The sequence below is a fragment of the Procambarus clarkii genome, chromosome 94 (genome assembly GCF_040958095.1).
Source record: "Procambarus clarkii isolate CNS0578487 chromosome 94, FALCON_Pclarkii_2.0, whole genome shotgun sequence".
NCBI classification, from domain to species: domain Eukaryota; kingdom Metazoa; phylum Arthropoda; class Malacostraca; order Decapoda; family Cambaridae; genus Procambarus; species Procambarus clarkii.
The window spans coordinates 10,886,946-10,907,715 of record NC_091243.1 but is presented as its reverse complement, the minus strand read 5'-3'; the positions used below and the strand labels follow the sequence as shown (position 1 = coordinate 10,907,715).

At 38.8% G+C, this 20,770-nt stretch overlaps 2 protein-coding genes across 2 annotated transcripts in view; one reads left to right on the top strand and one right to left on the bottom strand.

Moving 5' to 3' along the window:
• The window catches only part of LOC123747358 (uncharacterized), a 27,582-nt gene extending 15,782 nt beyond the window's left edge, over window positions 1-11,800 (top strand). Inside the window, exons 4-6 of the mRNA XM_045729523.2 lie at window positions 910-1,125; window positions 4,070-4,994; window positions 10,247-11,800. Of these exons, the coding sequence (XP_045585479.1) occupies window positions 910-1,125; window positions 4,070-4,994; window positions 10,247-10,878 (1,773 nt within the window). The 3' untranslated portion in view covers window positions 10,879-11,800. The remainder of the gene's footprint in view (window positions 1-909; window positions 1,126-4,069; window positions 4,995-10,246) is intronic.
• mts (protein phosphatase 2 catalytic subunit mts) lies at window positions 11,801-20,770 on the bottom strand. The gene is made up of 5 exons (XM_045729524.2): window positions 20,525-20,770; window positions 18,657-18,866; window positions 17,126-17,389; window positions 16,587-16,867; window positions 11,801-13,636 (listed from the first exon to the last, which is right to left on the bottom strand). The coding sequence occupies exons 1-5, from the start codon at window positions 20,624-20,626 to the stop codon at window positions 13,564-13,566; spliced, it is 930 nt and encodes a 309-aa protein (XP_045585480.1). The 5' UTR covers window positions 20,627-20,770; the 3' UTR covers window positions 11,801-13,563.

Sequence of the window (20,770 nt, the reverse complement as noted above, 5' to 3'; positions counted from 1 at the left end):
TTTTTTTGCAAATATTTTGCAAATATATATAATAAACATATAATAAACAAAACATACTTTATGCATAATTTCAAGGTGAAGAAAAAAGTGAATTACTATAGAATGTACAGTATTACACTTATTTATACAATGTACTTATACAATTAGACCGCCTAAGTTGGCGAGCATTTTCGGTAACGAGCACACAGATCGCCGACAATTCGTCTTGTATGGTGAGCGCTCGTTTGAATAACGACAGCACCACTTGGTGGGGTTGCGCTGCTTCTCGCACATTCTTGGACGCCTCTGACGATGCAAATAATTTTTTTTTTTAAAGATGCTAATGATGCTGGGATATAAAGGGGTGACTGCTGTGATGGTGCAAAGCATTGACTTTTATGTAGAAAAAAGAAATGAAATTTTTTGAAAAACAACAAAAGTAAAAAAAGTTCAGTGTTTGGCAGGTAGGCTGCTCCATGTTTCTTAAATAAAAAATAACAATTGAAACAATTTGAAAAACGGACAAATGCCATAAAGGTTCATTCAGTGTTTGTCGGGTAGGCTGCTCCATTATTGAGACATAAATGAAAAATACAAAACAAATGGAAGTTCAATCTTAAATGGTACTTTAATGCAGCTCTGAGAGTGAGAAGCAGTTTAAGGAATAATGGTGATCACATCCATGATTGTGATGTAAAGTTGAAGGGGTAAAGAAGACATTTCACCCTTAAATCAAAGAATTTTCAATGTTTTTGTATTAAATAGATCTAACTGGCAGCCATATATATATATATATACATTACTGTGTATGGCAACACAATGTGAGATGGTTGTTGTGTTATTAGGAGATCAGTCTTACTGTATTTATCCTTAATCCCCACTCTATGTAAATCTACAATAATCTTATAGATTTTGATTTGACTCCAACAGGAAGCGGTCACTGATGGATTAAAGCGAGCACTGAAAAGTTTTGGAAATGCCCTTGGAAACTGCCTCAGTAGCAAGGATTACCTTCGTTTTATTGGCAAAGTGCCAGCCTCCCCAGCACCAAATATCAGTTCTAGTGATTTGCTTCATCAAGATGTCAACACGGGCCTTGCACAGATTCGCAGAAGAGTCACCGAAGAAGGCCGAGCTCAGAGACAGGTATGAGTTTGCTGGTTGAAGCAATCTAATGTTCCTAAAAACTTGTTTTAAAAATGCAGGGGTGCTGAATTTTCAAGGATTGACCTAAAAAATTACTGTTTATATACTGTATATAATTCATTTGTTGTTGAATATGACCGAAAGGGTAAGATTAATAATTCTGACATGAATCTTCTCAATATTTCTTACATTTTTCTTCACTGCCGAGGGTAATTGAAAAATTAACTCTCCAAAATTCATTTCTTACATTTTTATTTTTGGTCTGACGCCAAAAAAGCGTTTCATAAGGGCTTCTTATATTCTCAAAGACTGGTCTACACATAACAAATGTGTAGACCCTCACCCAAAATGCTTATATGCATTTTGGGTGAGGTGATATGACAAATGTTTTGGGTGAGGTGGGTATAAATTGGGTATGAAAACATAAGAATGTAAGTAACTACAGAAGGCCTATTGGCCCATATTTTCTCTTGCTGCTTCTATGTTGGTTCGGGGTCTTGAAGTGGGGAAAATATAGTTATGCGTTAATTGGCTGTTGATTGCTGGTGTTGACTTTTTTGATGTTAGTGCCTCGCTGTTGTCGAGTCTCCTGCTATATATATTATATTATATATATAATTCATATACAGCAGATCCCTCTGTTTACACGAAATTGTTAAAATACAAATGGTAATACAAAATATTTTTGTATTACTTTATAAAAATAAAGGGGGGAATAAATTTGTCTACACAAAAATAAGTACATTTGAAAAATAATATATCATGTTCAAATGAGAGAGAAGTGATCAGTATAAATGGGAATATGTTTGAATATACTGTATGTGAGAGTGTGCAGTTACCAAGTTTTTTGGTTAAAGGTACAGAGATTTGCTCATAATGTCCTGTGTTTCATAGATATTTTATGATAATTTTAAAGCCTTCAGTTTAGCACACACAACCTTCTGGATTTATTCCAATCATCCATAGCTAAAGTAGGGTGAAAATAAAAATCAAATATGTAAATGTACTGAGGAAATTTACACTTTCGCGTCCCCGGGGTGCGCGCCCCAGCCTACCTTAGTGTGCGCCAGGCATTTCTCGTCAGTGCGCGGCCAGACTAAAATGTGTATACTGTACTCTTCTCAGTTTTATCGCCTCAATTTTCGTGTTACGTCATTCATTTTGGTATCATAGTGTTCGCAATAGAATTCCCTACAGGGGTATATGCATATAAGATCCAAAAGCCTGGCGTGCCACACACACCATACCCATAAATCGGCCGAGAGTTAGCCGTGAGCATGCAAGAGCAGTAAAATGTGTATATTCTTTTTCAGTTTTCTCACCTCGAGACAAAAAAAAATACAAAAAAGTAAAAAAAAAAGAAATCATTCACCGTAGACCATGGAAGGGACCCAGCCACAAGATACCAATCAAGATTTGCTTGAACCCTACCCCAGTGAACCAGCAGCTGGAGGCCCTGAAAGAGTACTCAAAGCCACTGACCACGGCACAAGGGAATTCAGTACCAGAGCAACTTGCCATGGACTCGCCATGGAGCTTCCCTGAAAACCAGGTAACTGAGGCACTGGTGAATTGAATAAAAGGGGACAGTTACTTAGAAAAGTGATCAACCCACCAAAAAATTTTAAATATCCAACCTTAAACCAGGGAAACCATCAGGCAACCCTGAAAATACAGCCAGGTAACAAAGCAAATTGTCTGGGGAAATGGGTATGGCCATATTAATGAAAGCCAGCAAAACACACTTGAATATGCACTTTGAAAACTGGAGATGCCCCAAAGAAACCAGGAAGCACCTGCAGTGAACTGGGAAATGTCCTTGAAGGCCTGGGAAACTCCAGGCACACAGAGAGAGGCCCAACATGGAGATCCAAGCAGCCAATTGAAAAATGGGTTTCCTTGGAGAATTTAGCATACATTCTTGGGAAACCAACAAACCTCCCAGGGAAGCCTGAAAACACCCCAGGGTACAACACCTTGGAACTGGGGCACAAGACCAGAGAACCAGCCAAAGAACCAGGGCACATCCTCTGGGTACACACTTCAAGAACTGAGGTATGCACCAGGAAAATCGAGCAGTAAACTTGGAGAGTCATAGCACACTTCAGGGACCCAGCAAGCCCAACATGTACTTGGACACCTAACCAGAGAACAGGGTAAACTTTCAAGTTAGCCCTGAAAACACTCCACCCATAGTATATGGACATAAGCTGTGATGTATCATGGCTCCTACTGAAATTCTCATTGATATCATGTTAATGTGATATCTTTGTGCATTTCAAGAGAAGTGTTGGAGGTGTATTCCTAGACTTCACCTAAGGTGCATGGGAGTCAGTATGGGAAATCTCTGACTTGGCTTCAATTGAAGCCTCAGGACCCCTAGAGGATTCAGCTGAATCCCAGATTGCATTGTTTTTTATCATGTCGTGGTGTAGTGGTCTAAGGGGTGTGCTTGGGTGTTTCCAGAGCTTAGCTTTGAATCCTACTCATGGCTTCTACTGATTTTCACAATTTATATTACTAGTGTTAGAACTGAACTAGAAATGTCACTACTCTGCTAGTGACATTTCTCCAGGTTAATAGATATCCTATAATCACTGCTCGCATTTTCTTTCGGTTGTATAAATTTTGATGCAGCTGTGCTTAGTTGTTTTCAAAACATTTATCGCTCAAGATTTCCCCTATTTCATCAGTGATTTTTAAAGGGGTCCTAAAATAACAATATTCATAATAACAAAAATAACAAATTGAAAAGGTACAGTATCCCTACCAGATGTACTTAATTATTAAACTGGTACAAACATTTGGCATAAAAATTAATGATTCTCTTGTATCTAATACTGATAAATGTCGATAGCTTTTCTAGGTTTTATCAAGTTACAGTATATTCATATAGCAGTCATTTTATTAATGGCAAATTTAAGTTGTAGCATTTCTCTTTCAGAAAAGTCGTGTGCATGCAAAAGCATCAAGAGAACAAGTTACGAGCGTGAATGTTCCAAGCCCTGAAGAAGACAGAATCAGTTCCCACCATGCAGAAGTATCAGGCACTGATGAAAATATTAGCAACACAAGATTACCAGTAACGAATTCTGAGATACCTTCAAAAAACAGAAATACCAATAATATGACACCATTTGTGAAACTTGAAAGAACTGAAAATTCAACTAATACAGAATTGGCTCAATCAGCACACAATCAAAGTTTACCTTTGGAACAAGATGCCAAGTCCCCTTCTGTTTTAAATAAGAGTTTCCCATTAATAAATAAAAGTATACCTTTGGTCAAAACTTCAAGTGTTTGTGTTGATCAAACTTTATCTAATAAGCATACTGAACATTCAGTAACAGTGTTCCGAAATAAGTCAAGTACTGTAGAGAGAACATTATCCCCCTTGGTTCCAAATAAAAAATCAATTATTATGGAGAACAGCATCTCATCCTTAAGTGAACCAAATGTGGAAGGGTTAAATTCACATGAAAAAGACACCTTGATACCTGGAGCAGTCGATGCACCTATTGAAATACCGGTAGAGTCCAACAACCTCAGTATGTCAGAATGTGTTAATAATTCTCATCGGAAGATGGAACTTGCAGAAGTAACAGAAGAACGGGAAAATTCACCAAACTCTTTTATTGGTTTTACTAAGGAAATGATTGTCATATCACCAATGACTAAATCCCCTAAACACAAATTTGATGAAAATAAGCAAGAAAGGAAAAGAAGACAGAGAGAAAAGCAACAGGCATTCAAGATGAAAATGAAAAATAGAAATCTGCCTGGAAATTCTGCTAATTTGATTGTACTGAACAAGCCAGAAACATCAGAAGCAAGCTTGTGGGACGATGGAGGGGATATGGTTGGAGAAGGTTAGTGTATAATATTGTTCATCATTACAATGGTTTAATTTCATTTGTATATTACATGGCTGTCAGTATAGATTCAAAATCTGAAATGCCTTAAAGGAACACAGGAGAATTATGTCATCATTTAGAGAGAGTACCTATTTTTAGTACAGATATTGCTGGCAATGCTAGATTAAAATAAAAAGCCAGTGTTGAATGTAATGAAACACCCTTTTCTGGGGGTAGCCTCGGAGGCTCCCTTAAGCTATCCGAACTGATATGTACTTTATTAGTTTGTAGTCATCAGTCACTTGGAGTTCTTAGCCTACTGGGAACCACGAGCCAGAACCTGGCCCCCTCAGAGAGGTGCAGGGAGCAATGGCATATGAGCACTACATGTAAAGTACTGTATTGTCATATTCCGACATCGACAGGGGCAAAACAGGTGATCCAAAACAAATAACTAGCTGGTAAAATGTAATCTACCACCTGAAAAAAGCAAAGAACTCCTCGCAAAGAAAAAAGATACACAAATTATCCCCTCAGAGTCCTGATAGAAAAAAACACCAGCTGGAGGGAGGGGCTGTCAGGGAGCCTTACCCGGGAGGCGGCAACACTGCATGTCTCAAGGCGAAGAAGGCACCAACAGCCGTGATAAGCGCCCCAAAGTGACACAACCGTGAAGGCCCCAGAACGTTCACGAGGTACCTGGCAGCCACGACTGTTCGATCTCCAAAACCCTCGTGCCCTGCTGTCAACCCAAGACATGTTACCTAACAATGCACCAAGTGTAGCGTACTTACACACATGGTCACGAGGGTCGACCACAGGCTGGCTAGATTTTATGACACTGTGGAAAACCTGGACACACGAGCATTGGAATAGGGAGCCAGGGAAACCAAATCCACCCAAAGAGCATCCACTGACACGGAACCTGGAAGGACGAATCCAGGGAACCCAAAAGCACCTAGAAACGAACCCGGGGAGGAGTCGCACCTAATTCAAACTCATACAGGAACAGGGGATACAAAAAACCCCTCCCCTGTAGCAACAAACCCTACCCAGAAGGCACAAGGACCCAAGCAGGGCAAAAGGAGCCCAAGCACTCCAAGCAGACTGTCCCCCGAGCCCCAGGAACCCCTGACAGCGGCCCTGGGACCGAGCGCTCTTCCATCCCCACCACCCCAGAAGAAGGCAAGAGTCCAAAGGAAAAGTTTCCGAGAAGGAAGGCGGCTGGGATAAACTGAAACTACCTCTGCACCCGAATTGGAAGGGGCAACCGCCGAAGCCACCCGAGATTCATCTCAAATCGGTTGTTCAACGTCCTCCCAGCAAGCATAAGAAATATTGCCGGAACAACCGTGGACATCTTCATGAGGAAACTAGATTTATTCCTCCAAGGAGTGCCGGACCAACCGGGCTGTGGTGGGTATGTGGGCCTGCGGGCCGCTCCAAGAAACAGCCTAGTGGACCAAACTCTCACAAGTCAAGCCTGGCCTCGGGCTGGGCTTGGGGAGTAGAAGAACTCCCAGAACCCCATCAACCAGGTAATCTAAACCCCACAACCTTCAGACGTTTTGGAGCTGGAAATGGGGGAAGGAGGAGGGCAAACCACACCCACCTGGGAGGGAAGCGGGGGTGCAGACGGAACCAAGGTCAAAGCGACCAATGCCCCCAAATCCTGGTTCATAAAACCCAAATGGGGTAGCCCCAGGGGTCTCCAAACAGGCATCTAACCTGGTTCATTGCAAGGAAGAGAAGTGAGCTTGCATCACAGCCTGAAACCTCTCATCCACAGATGAGAAATGTGTGAACTTGAATACAAGTGAACAAGTCACGCAAGACTCCGGGTCGAAGGTGTCACCGACCCAACAGGCAGCATGGTGGAGGCAGAAAAGGCGATCGTCGCCCCAAGGCAGGGGCGCTGAACAACTGTCAACATCTCACAAGATGAGTGGATTTGGACAGATCCACCACAAGGGTTTACCAGGGCCCGCAGGGTACGTTAGTCCTACGGGAAGCCCAGGCACTTTGGCCCGCTAAGTCGGTAGACCCCTTGCTTGAAAGGAGGCAAACCGACTACCAGTAGCAGTGGTGGAACCTTGGAGACATCAGAGGAGAAGGAGAGCCAACACAACCTAGGCTAACCTAATAAGCCGCTAAGCAGACCACCTCCGCCAAAAACAGGACAACAAAGAAAATGGCAGAATATGACAATACTTTTCATGTAGAGTGCTCATACGCCATTGTTCCATGCGCCTCTCTGAAGGGGCCAGGTTCTAGCTCGAGGTTCCCGGTAGGCTAAGAACTCCATGGGACTGATGACCCCAAACTAATAAAAGCACATATCAGTTTGGATAGCTTCAAGGAGCTATCCCTAGGGGCTCCCCCCAGAAAAAGGTTTATTACATAAAATTTTTACTGCAATTGCCACCTAACACATTAGTAAAATCTATTTTGATAATTGATAATTCCATTAGTGTGTTTATAGTGAGACATTTTATGGCTTGCTTTGCCAGTAGTAAGTGTGCATTGTTATTCACAGGTTGTATGGAATAACTACCATACCTTGCATCAGACATTGATGAGTAACATGACAATATACAGTAATTTACTGCAAAATAATACCAGTGGTTAAAATAAGTCTTTCCAAAGCACATTATTGGAAAGATTTCTTAAGCTGTAAAATGTGTTCACTTTGACCTCAGATAAATTAAGACCCGAAGAACACACTACTTTTGGCTCGGCTTGTTTCCTGAATACCTCAAGTCAGATGTGGGAATGCAGAAATGCATGGAGAATGTTAGAAAAATAAAGATTAATATTTTTTCCAAGATTTTTTTTTTTATAAATTGTAAAAATAAAACAAGTTATTTAGTCCCATATTGCGCAAAGAAAAGTATGGGCCCAACATTGAAGTGCTACACTGAAAAGGTTAAACATTTCTCCATACAGGCGTACAGTATCAGAATAGTATTTGGGGGTTTCCCTTTGTCAGGACAGGAAGCCTGATTAGATTTACCAAAATTGCGTATATCACAGATGTTCCTAACTGGGGGTGCAAAACCACTTTCTTAGAAAGGTGACGAATGCTGTGATAAAATGTGGCTCATCTTAGTTGAATGGCATAAAGAACTAAACATAAAATTGCTATATTATGTTACAAATTTGTCATTGGTCAATTCGGGGGAAGGGGTGAGAGAATAGCTTTGGAGTTTGAAAGGAGGGGTTCAAATAGGAAAAAGGGTTAAGAATTGCTGCCTGTGATAATGCTTTTCCCAAGATGGAACCCTGTAAGAGTACAGGTTTATTTTTCCTGTTCTTAGTAAATAAAAGTACAAGAGATAGTTACAATCTGTATGGAAATGTTGAATATGCCTTTGGGGGTACAAATCAAGACACAAATAATCACACATCCTAGAGCTAATAGCTCAATTCTGCAAGCACAAATAGTAAATGCAATCTAAACCTTACCGTGGAAACACAAACCGAAACTATCTCTATTTTCCGCTTGTTACAATTTGTAATAAAGTTGTTACATCTTGGCTTAACGTGTTTATGACGTATTAGAACGTTGTTATGACTGGTTAGGAGGTGTTAAAACTTGTTCAAACGTTGTACCAATATCGTAGTTTTGGTGTGTGTTTGGCGGGTATACAGTATTGTACTTAATAAGACGTACCTTAATGGGAAAACTTATCCTTGTCACTGATGAAATCAACTGGTCAACACAAGATAAATAAATTGATAAGGTAAATGATGATTTGGCCTATGGTCTGGTTTCCTTCTAATTCATAACCTAAAGGTTGTTTTATACAAAATATTTATATACAGTATTTGACTTTACTGAACTTAGCATCTGAATGGATTCCAAAGTAGGAACTGGGATTTGACTGGTAGATGCCAGAGCTTGTACAAGAAAAGAACAATACGTATAACCATACTAGGCAATTCAAAATATCTGTACTGAGATTTTCAAAGAAACTGAAGTCACAGGCAAAGGAAAATATGAAATTCACAAGCAGTTACATATGAATATGTCTAAAACTATATGAATATAATATAAAGTTGGACAAGTTGTGTGAGTCAAATGTCTAAAACTATAGGTATTTATTTTAGTATTTTATATACCATACTTTATTGAGCTACTGGTAGTGCAGCTTGTGGAACAACTGGTATCAGTGTTCATAGTCTGAATGCACATTTTCCCCTAAGAATTTCCCTGAAAAGTTAATGGGTCCCCGATTGATCAGTAAATACCAGCCCATCCTCCTGTTTAGATAGTATTTGTATGTAGGAATGATATGAACCTTCGTATATATATTGACATAATGGACAATTAGAAAGAATTTGGTACTATTGAATTTAGACAAACTGAAAAAGGTTTTGTATTTATGTTGCTACTAAAACCAAATCTAACCATCCTAGGCCTATTATAGTACATATGTGCTATACTAGGCCTAGGAATATTTTAAGTTTGGCTTTTAGCTTTATTTTTTCTGAACTATAAAGCAAATACAGTAGTACCAAATTCTACTATTTGTGCATTACATCAATACAGTATATATACAATGGTCCATAAAGTTATAAAAAGTAGTGTGCTATCTCAGCAGAAAGATGGGTTGGCAAATATAGTAAATGCTGTACTCTAGGTGGTAAATGGGTGAAAATTTAGGCCGACGTGTACAATGTTAACAATACAAATGTCCAGTAACGAAGTGCTTGGTACGTGGAAATATTGTTTATTTATTGGATGTGAAAATTTAGAGGTGTACCAATATTTTTGCTCATACTCCAATACTTTTGTCAGGTGCTAGAACTGTATTCACCTGTGTGTACTTTTATATCTATACATTGTGAAATTATATACTGATTGGTGCAGTTTTAGTGCAGATCACAAGAACAAAACTCCTAATTTTATGACATCAGCGTACAAGTGTTAATTATTTTTTTCCCTTATCCACTTGTCTGTAATGTTACTCAATAACTTTGCCTCTTAAATTAGAGACCATGCACAGAGGAGACATTATGATAATTAAGATATAAGTGAATCAAGATAAGTGTTATTTAAAAATCAACTTGTCAAAGTTAATATTTAAAAGGATTCCAGCATTGTAAAAGTGTCTGTACAATTTGTCATTTAACCTAATTCATTTAATAATTTATTTACCATATAAAGGTACTGTGTTCATTTTTTTGCAAAGCTTTGGTTGGACCTGAAGTTGATAAACAATATTAAACTAAATTATACTGACTTTGTTTCTTATATTTCACAGACGATCCAACATTTTGGGCTCAGCTGATGACACAACAACTCCTAGAAGCTAGACAAGAGCAGCAACAAACAGAATCATTTGCATACTCTTTAGGTTTAGCACCTTCACGAACAAATGAAAAATATGAAAGTCAGCATTCCAGCATTGGGCATGTAGGGAAAGCCTCTACGTCTGCTGCTTATGGTCTTGCTGCAGGTCCTAATGATAGATATGTAGACAATAATAGAGATACCAGTTCAATTTATCATAATGGTCAGACACATTTAGCTCCTACAAGTATTTATACACCATCATTTAGAAATAATACAAATGTTAAGCTTGGTGATGGCACTTTTATTGCTATGGATAGAAATAGCAAAATTGATATTTCAGGAAAGATGATAATGTCAGAAACTGTTAAACTAAAGGGAGAAAAAGACCGAAGTAGTGAGAGGGCAGTTCAAATGAGTTGTAATTCTATGTACATTGAGGGAGATGATTTATCTGTATGGCGTTCTCCTCGAACCAACAAAGGGAATACACATAAGTATGAAGACTTCAAGGTACCTATGGCTCGAAGTAATGGCTGTAGTGATGGAAGATCAAGCCCAGTATTTCCAAGCAAAAAACGAAAAACAGAGGGAAGTCAGTGAGTTAGTGAAAACTTAATGTTTTAGCGGCATCTTTGTATTATTGTCTATAGAAAATGAAAAATTGGTTTGCCACATGTCAAAACGAATGGTTCATGTTCATTGGGTTTATTTTCCATTTTATTTATCATTACAGGCGATGTGGAAGGTGGTTATATATATCATGTCAAACTGCCCAGTTTTTTTTTTTTTTTCTTTATTGCATTGACATGTTTATTTTAATTGTAATTAATATAGGTATTTTACTCTTGCACGTTTTCATAATTTAATTTTTGGCGAGTTGATACCGTTATTGTATCTTCAGTTTTGGCTGACCTATACTGCTCATTGGTTTGCATCACAAATGTATTTTCAAGTATAATTTACTCATTGGAATGTCTTTCGAGACAATTTTTTTCAGTTTTAAATTGGCTTATGTACATTACTGTCATTACAGCTCCATCAATAGCTGGGAAGCAGGGGCTTAAACAAGCATCCTTTCATCTCACGTGTCTAGTCAAAGATGTTGAAATTTTTTTTTTTTTTGAGTAGATACAGTAATTTAAAATGAATTGTTTTAGTATGGCCAGGATGTTTGAAGGTCTTAAATTTGTTTGAAAAATATTAATTTAATATTGCATCTCTTGAAGCACTGTATTTGGACTGGCACATTGTGTAGGCAATATGTACTGCAGTTACAAAATAAAAATCATTCCCATTATCAGTCACTTGCATTCATCTTTCTTGCACTAGGAGCTTTTATAATATTAATGACATGGAATTGCAACTTGCATCCAATTTATTTTAAGCGTGTTAAAATTAGGAAACTCAAAACCAATGTTCCTCTTGAAACAACCTACTCAAAACATTTCAATTGCATTAAATTTCATCTAGGTTATTTGTATCTTAAAATTTTGTATATGTATTAAAAAAAACAAAAAGGAAATTTGTTTCTTTCACTTTATTGAAGTAGAACTAAGTCTTTGTTACATTTGTTCACACACAACCATGCGGTTTACTCAAGTTACAGACTTGCTCGTTACGATGAGGCTATATCCCTCCATGGCAGAGTATGTTGGTTAAAGTGACTTTACTAACACAGGGTGGGCAATAATTTTAATATTAAACCACAGGAAAAGGGGCTTGTACAAGCAAGGTAACGTACAAGTGAACAGAAACAAAGGAATCAGTATCAAATAATCAATATCTGACAGTACAGAGAACTTTCAGCTGTTAGTTGCAACCTATTTATCAGACATACTGATCGACTTGGGCAACACATTCAATTACCAATATAAACCAAGGAAATTAATAAATTAGCAAATATGATATTTATGCAGATGTCCTGACAATTGTGCTCTTATCTAACCTCAGTCTACTTACTACAATAGAAAATAAACAAAATTCTCTGGTCCTAAAGAGAAGAGGTTTATACTAAATATTTGCAAAAAGAATATATATAATGTGTATACAATATATATATATATACGAATCCTTATGCAGTTGAACTCGACATGAAGGGCAAATTGCTGAAGCCTATAATTTAATATTTATACATACAATAAATCCTGCATAATACTTTTAAAATATTTCTGTGATATATCATATTACACAAACTAGACTATTAAATTGGTCTGTACTCAATTATATATAGTTTCCAAAACCTATGTCTCCACCAACATTGAAGATCGCAATACAAAACTTAAGAGCAATCGGCCAATTATATGGCAGTACTAAGGAGGCAGGAAATCAACCTAGAAATGCACAAGCTTAGTGGAAGCATAGGCTGGAAAACATGACAAGAAAAGTTGACCTATGACTGTTTAGGTGACTAATTTGGGAGACAGATCCACCATACTCACTGTATGCATGTATTTAAGACTTAAGATTTCTACCCCTTGCTTTGCAATCTTTAGTGAACTAGAACAAAAATGCACTACAAAATTAAGGTTGATACAGTAATTGTTAATTTCTCTCCTAAGACTTAAAATGCATGCAAATTTTCAAGCACTTTCAAGATAAGGCATGTGTCCCAATGAACATACAGGTATTGAGAAATCCGCTCTTAAAATCCACTGCAAGGCTACATATGTATTTATGATATTTCGAGCAATATTATTAATACTATATATGACCAGTTGCAAAAACTATTGTGATTACCTTATAAAAGCTACTTTCATGAGTATGTAAGGGATAAACACAAAGACCCTGCAGTCTTATGAAGGAGGAAAAAATGTGGAAATAATGAAATGCACTAATATTCAATGCCCCACCTCAACAGCCTTTGCACAGGCTGAAATGCAGCCATACGACTTCTCAGAATTATGGAATAGAGAACATCAAAGAATGACATTGAAGTAATTATCTTTGTGAAAAAAATTCATTACTTAAACAGTAATGGCAACTGTGCCTGCAGTTTCCTCCAAAAATAGTTATTCCTGGTATATTTCTGCCACTTAATAATGATTCATTCACATAAAAGGTAGATTCTAGGGATTCACTAGAATCTGCCTTCATGAATCCCCTTCCCATGAAAAACTTCAAATAAAATTTTCTACAGCACTGCTAATTAATGTCATTATGATCATTACTGACTAACTTGTCAAACAAGAGCATACAAACTAAACCCTTGTGGCAATAGCCAACAATAACTGCATCATGGCACAGCAGTAACATGATGGCGGCAATAAGAAAAACAAAAGCAATAATCTACAGGAAATAGTCTGGTGTTCGGCGTGTAACATGAGGCTCCCCTCTCCTAGGTGCTGGGTCAAACTGCAGGCTGCAAGTATACAAAGACAAATCAGGGAATGAATATTTGCTGTTGAAAAATTTGTGAATTTCATGGAATAAGAATGGCACGAAGGCAGGCAATTCAGGATTTATCTATTTACATTGCACAATTAAAATTATTTTAAAGATTAAAATACAAATTAAACAAGGCTTCATCACAGTTTCCTCTAGCTCAGTGTATAATTAATTAACCAAGTGTAGAGATTGATGAGGGATAGGAACAAGGATGAGAACTACTTTCATGGCATCCCATTTTCCCCATATAATCTTGTTACATGACAAACTATTGATGGTTTTGGCATCAATACAATCCCTCAAACTGTTCCAACTATCCACACCTATACAGAGGAACCTCAGTACTCTTAACAGCTCCCAACTCAAACATTTCAGCACTGTTTATGTTCAGTAGTCATCCGTTTGTGTGTCACTCAAACACACATCCCTGATGTGTTGTTTCATCATAGCTGTCGTTCAGTGCACACCACCACTAGACTTCTCTAAACTTTGTTGGATATTTGTTAAATTCTTAGTGTAAAGGGGAACCTTGGTTTTCAAATGCCCCTCTTAAAAAATTTTTTAGCCCAATTTCTTCGAAAAATTTGACTTGGTATTCAAGGTTTGCCTCAGTTGTCGATACATGTATAGGCCGACGAGTGGGAGATTTTGTTCTGCTGGGAGCGAGTACAAGGTGTGCTCAGTTTATCCCACCTAGTGGCGATCGTGCTTGAATATTTTATTTGGTAGGACAACAGGATGGATAGTGGGGAGGAACTGGATGGACGGACAATGGGGGGGGGGGGGGGGGGGACTGGATGGATGGCCCAGCTCTAGAATCGTGAAAGTAAGTAATTATCAAAAAGAAGGCACCAAACCGGGAAGGCCATGTGTAGAATCGTGTAAAAAGCAAGCAAGTGAGTGGATGGATGAACGAGCAGCAGGGTGGGCGGCAAAGTGAGTGGATGGGCAGGCAGTGGGAATAATAGGTGGGCATACAAGCAGCAGAATAAGTGGATGGCAGATGGTGTACTAAGGAGGTGGTGGCTGGTGTACTAAGGAGGTGGGTGGCAGGGCAACAGAGCCGGTGGATAGCAGGGCAGTCAGGGGACAGTGGGTAGCAGTGAGCAGTGGCATGAGTGGGCGAGCTTCCAACTACCGATGTGTAGTGGAAGCGTGTTGAACAGCATCGGGCCTCTGATGTTGATAAGAGTTCGCTTAGAGTACCTATTTCACCTCTGCTTTTCAATGGGGGTAGTCTGCACATTCTGCCATGCCTTCTGGTCTCGTGTGGTATTTGTGTGCAGGTTTGGGACCAGCCCCTCTAATATTTTCCACTTGTAAATTATTATCCATCTCTCCCGCCTGGGCTCCTGAGAACACAGATTTAGGCCTTTTAGTTGGTCCCAGTAGTTTAGATGTTTTACAGAGTGGATTCTAGCAGAAAAGAATCTCTGCACGCTCTCCAGGTCAGCAATTTCTTCGGCTTTGAAAGGGGCTGTCATTGTGCAACAGTATTCCACTCTAGAGAGCACTAGCGTCTTAAAGTATCATCGGTATAGCATCTCTAGTGTGAAAGGTTCTTGTTATCCAACCTGTCATTTTTCTTTTAGTCATGATGGCTACTTTATTGTATTCTTTAAAGGCAAGGTCTTCCAATACGAGTACACCCAAATCCTTTACATTGCTTTTTTGTTGTATGTTATGATTTGACTGCGTTTTGTATGTGGTTTCCGTTTTTATGTTTTCTTTCTCCGTAGCGCACGAGCTGGAACTTTTCATTAAATACCATATTTTCTGTAGCCCATAGAAAGACCTGATTTACATCTGATTGGAGGTTTGCTGTGTCGTATGTTTACTCAAAAAACCTAATGTCATCTGCAAAGGAAGATACTGTACAGTACTATAGATTGTGTCCTTGTCTATGTCCAATATGAGGATGAGAAAGTACCAGAGCAAGCACAGTACCCCGAGAGATTGAGCTCTTCACAGTTGATGGTTTGGATTTTATTTTGTTGACTATTACACATTGGGTTCTGTTAGTCAGAAAATTGCAGAGCCATCTACCTATTTTATGGTAATTCCTTTTGAACACATTGTGTGCACAACAACACCATGGTCACATTTATCAAAGGCTTTAGCAAAATCTGTAAATCACACCAACATTTTGTCTGTCTTCCATGGCATCTAAGGCCATTGAGAGACCTTGGCCTTAACCTTAGAGAGAAGAAACAGGGTATATGATTATGTTCAAGAATTTGAGGGGAAATAAAGTGGATAAAGGAAGCCTATTTAAATTAGAGAGGTTGAACAAGCTGGATATGGAAGAGTTGTAGAGATGCAAGAAAGTTCTCATTTCCTGTATGGGTAGTAGGAAAGTGGAATGCACTAAAGAGATTAACCCATGAAGAGATTAAGGCATAAAGAGCTAGTTCTCCCCCCCCTCATCCCCAACCACTTTGACTGGTTGGTACAACAAAGGCCTCGCTTCTTTCAGGTCACCATTCAATCCCCCCAATGGTCCAAGTGGTTGGGCACCAACCACTCTTTACCTCCATTCTATTGCAGATACATGTCGTCATATTCCCTTCCAAGTACTGTGTAGCCATACTGGCATAATGCTTTCTCCTCATAATTAACTTACCTTTCCCCAGTCACTGATAAGCACTCCTACATTACAAATCATCAGTCATCTTCCTCTATCTAATGTTCCTTTTACTGCACACGCATTCCTTTCACTCCACATTTGATTTCATTCCCTTGCCCATTTCACTACCACATCTTATTCTTCATTGCTATACCCATCCCAAATACTTACACACCTGTTGGATCACTTCCACATCAGGGCTTGTAGTAGCAAACCATTTCTCAATATGTTTGGCCGTTTGCCATCACGTTCAAATTAAGCTACAAAAAATTAATATTTAACTTTATGCAGTACTTACAATGAATATTTCAAGGAGTCGTCAAGCTCCATAATAGCTGCTTGATTGCCACAACGATAACAGTAGTTAGGTGCGGAGAAGATTGTGACTACGTTTCTATCGTGGCACCAGTTGTAACCCTCCATAACCAGTTGGTGTGCACGCGAGACCAAAGTCAAACCATTGGAGTGATTAAAGGTCTCCGATATATCTTGGCCAAAAGTGTAACCAGCGCCTCGTGGAGAAATACCCCAACCACCACGATCATCTGGATCAGACCATAGAAGATCGCACATTGGACCCTGAAGAAGAAGTCATAATACAGGTTTGCTCGACTTAAAACAAGCTTTTAATAACTAGTTAGACTAAAATTTCAATTTCAAATGTAGTATTAGTAGATACAGTTTGTTTTTTAAATGTATTTCATACACTAAAATTAGGAGTCAAAAGTACAATACTTATTGAAAATGGCAGTCTAAAGTCAAATTCTATGATGACTAAGGTAATATTTCCAGTCCTATATCACACCGATACACTATGTGTACTGCCGATGGACTTACCTCATGAGGTACTTCCTGCAACCGGTCAAGTGCTCTTATGTGGTCAAGTGTGTCTATAGATGGTGAAAGTCCACCATGCAGGCAGAATATCTGACTATCTACTAACGCCGTTAAGGGAAGATAGTCAAATAAATCCGTAAAATACTTCCAAACATTTGCATTTCCGTATTTTCGCAAGCATTCATCATAAAAACCATAAACTTGCGTGATCTGTCGGGATTCGTGGTTGCCACGGAGGATTGTAATCCGTTCACGAAACCTCACCTGAAAAAATTACATAAACAAATACATTAAGGAGGTCAAACCAATAACCTTCAATGTATATGAAGGTATTAATAGCATGTTAGCAAGATATTCACTAAATTTTGCATCTTTTAATAATGAAATGTACTAAATTTTGTCTATCAATTGCCCATATCTAGAAATTAAAATTGACGACCAAACCACACCATATAATGAAGAAACTACGATGCTTCAGTTGATCCTGGACCAATTATCAAGTCGCATGTCATTGTTTATACATATGTATACTGAATATCACTTAATCCTCATCCTACCTGTATTGTTCAACATTTTCATGCAAATAGCTACATTCCTCTTTGAAGTTTAATGTAATACAACAGTCTGGGAAGGAGCATATGCTGCATTTTCCAACTTCAGAATTGTTTTTAATTACATGGATGGTGAAATACTAAAGACTATTCATGACTTAAGAGACCAAAATTGAAATATGCAGCAGAATTTGATGCCCTATCTCAAGAAGCAAATCAATAAACCAGAAAACGTGTAAAAGCATGCTATAATATGGCTTCCAGAACTGTAAAACAAGAATTAGAAGAGAGGTTAGAGGCATTAAATATGCCACAACTAGAAGACACGAGAAAAAAATGCAATATGATCACTTACAAGATAATAGCAGGGATCTACCAACTCAACAAAGAGGAATTCCTAAAACCAGCAACCTCAAGAACAAAAGGTTGTAGATTCAAGCTAAGGAAACAAAGGTGCCAAAAAATTATTAGTTTTCTTTTGCAGAGTGGTAGACAGAACAAGTGAGAAAGTGGAAGGCCAAAAGCATCACATGACAAAGTGCTGGGAAGATGGGACACCATGAGCATAGCACACTCATCCTGTAACTACACATAGGTTAACCATATAAACATTCAGATGTATACACTTCCCTATTCAGTATAAACCAAGTGATTTTTTCCACAGAAGTAAGTTTTTCAATGGACTCGAGTGATCCTATATATAATTAAATTTAGGTCATTATCTAGAAGGATAGACAGCCACAGCCCTGCCTATCACTTTAGTCAGATAAGAATAAAAATGCAATATATATACCTTTATCGGAAGGAAGAATAAGAATAGAGTTATTAGAGGTTACCTCCAAAATGCAGAAGTCTTGCTCTCTGACTCCCACATATATGCAATATTTACTAACAAGTGGATTTGATTATTCTTATATACACTGTGGTTTCCAGTAACTACATACGGTGCAATTAAAAATAATAAAATTGCAATTTCTTACCTTTAAACAAACTAACAATGTAACAGTCTCTACAGAATAATAGCCTCTATCAACATAATCTCCCATGAAGAGGTAATTTGTGTCTGGAGACCGTCCTCCAATCTTGAATAGTTCCATAAGATCATGGAACTGTCCGTGAACATCTCCACAAACTGTGACAGGAGACTTTACTTCCTGAACGTTGCTCTCCTTTGCCAGAACTTCTTTAGCCTGAAAAATAATTGTTTTAAAAGCAACTACTAATAGTATACATATACAGTGTATGCATGTACAGTATATATAAAATGGAGAAGTATTCATACAAAATAATTACTGTATTGTTACTTAGTTAACTTAGGCGTTACTTAGGCACCCTTTGATACAATATGAAAAGATACAGTAGGAACAGACAAATTTATTAAATTGCAGTACGGGTATATGCTCAACCCTTATTAAACTTAATTGGTTAATTAAACTAACAAATATCTCTATACCTATATATTATGACTAATGGCAGTTACAAATTTAGCCTGCACACTGTATCAACATGCTGGCGCATTGGGCACTGCACATTTCCCTGGTCACCAGTATCATAAAAGATCGACCTTTTATATTAATCCTCAAATGAGATATTTGGAAAAATGTATTATTCAGGATAACTAAATAATGTACATAGATCACTCACTATTTAAAGTGATATGGGATAGACAGCATCTAAGTTATACATACCCAAACCCAGTGAGCACAATATCCAAGAGCAATGCAGAATCATCCGATAAAATTTGACATTGATAATTATCAGGAGAAAGCACTTGGCCATTATGACTATATAGCGCATAGAAAGGATAAGGATTTAGAATGAGACAGGAAGGAATGGTGCTCAACCACTTGGACAGTCGGGAATTGAACCCCAACCTGCAGGAAGAGTGACCGTGGTTCTACCATCCAGCCCAAGTGGTTGAGGGTTTGACCTCATGAATACTACAACTCCAGCAGTTGCTTGATACTGCACTCAAATCATCCGAATGCATGTCATCAATACTGAACCAACACCACTGATATTGTGCCCAGTGGGAAAGTTCTTATGAAACAAAGTGAATATATTTTAATAAAGTTCTAGCAAGCAGAATATACTGGTACATTTCTAGTGTCAGAAGTGGAAAGGTAGTTTTCTTCGTATACAGTATATCATAATCATACTTCAAAGGATCAATTCTAGAGTCTGATTGCCATGTTCCTTCTCCATAATTCTGAATGAAGGAATCTAACAAAATTTCAACTGATGTGCAATATTATTAAACCCTCAATTGTTGGATATTGCTCATGCCATTGTCACATTAAAAGTGATGGGGAGGGGACCAGTGGTGCATGAGAGGAAGGGACTAGTGTAATGGGAGAAGAGGTGGGACTAGTGTTGCATGGGAGAGGTGGGGAGGGGGGGGGACTAGTGTAGTGTGGGAGAAGAGGTGGGACTAGTGTAGCGTAGGAGAGGTGGTGGGGGGAGGACTAGTTTAGCATGGGAGAGGTGGGGAGGGGACCAGTGTAGCGTGGGAGGGGTGGGTGGGAGAAGGTGGGGGGGACGGACTAGTGTAGTGTGAGAGAGGTGGAGAGGGGTCCTAGTGTAGCGTGGGAGAAGAGGTGGGCCTAGTGTAGCGTGGGAGAGGACTAGTGTAGTGGATTTAATTTGACAGGCGGCCGTGGCCAAGCCCAGCCAGGCTTCTCCCACCAGTCCCTTCCCCTCCCACAGTCGTCCTCGCTCTATAGCCTAAAGCCTGCCTGGCTGCCTGCAGGCGCCAGGGCCTCACGCCCACGAACGCCAACAAACTTCCCTCAAAAAAACAAAAAAAATACCCTGGAAATAGCCAAAAAAAAAACCATCCCGGTCTTACCTTCTCACATAGTGTTTTCACTTGATTCTCCGCCAACTGTTTACACTCCATCAGCTGGTCTATCCATTGGTCTAACTCCTTCATTTGTGTTTTGTCATCCATTGTTATATAGTTTAAAGTTTGCGTTGCTGCTGGTCAAGCACCAGGGGTGACTGGATGCCGGGTAATCGAGGGGTTTAATATCTTAAACCAGCCACTACAGTCTCCCTCGTTACAATATGGCCGCTCACTACCACCAAACATGAC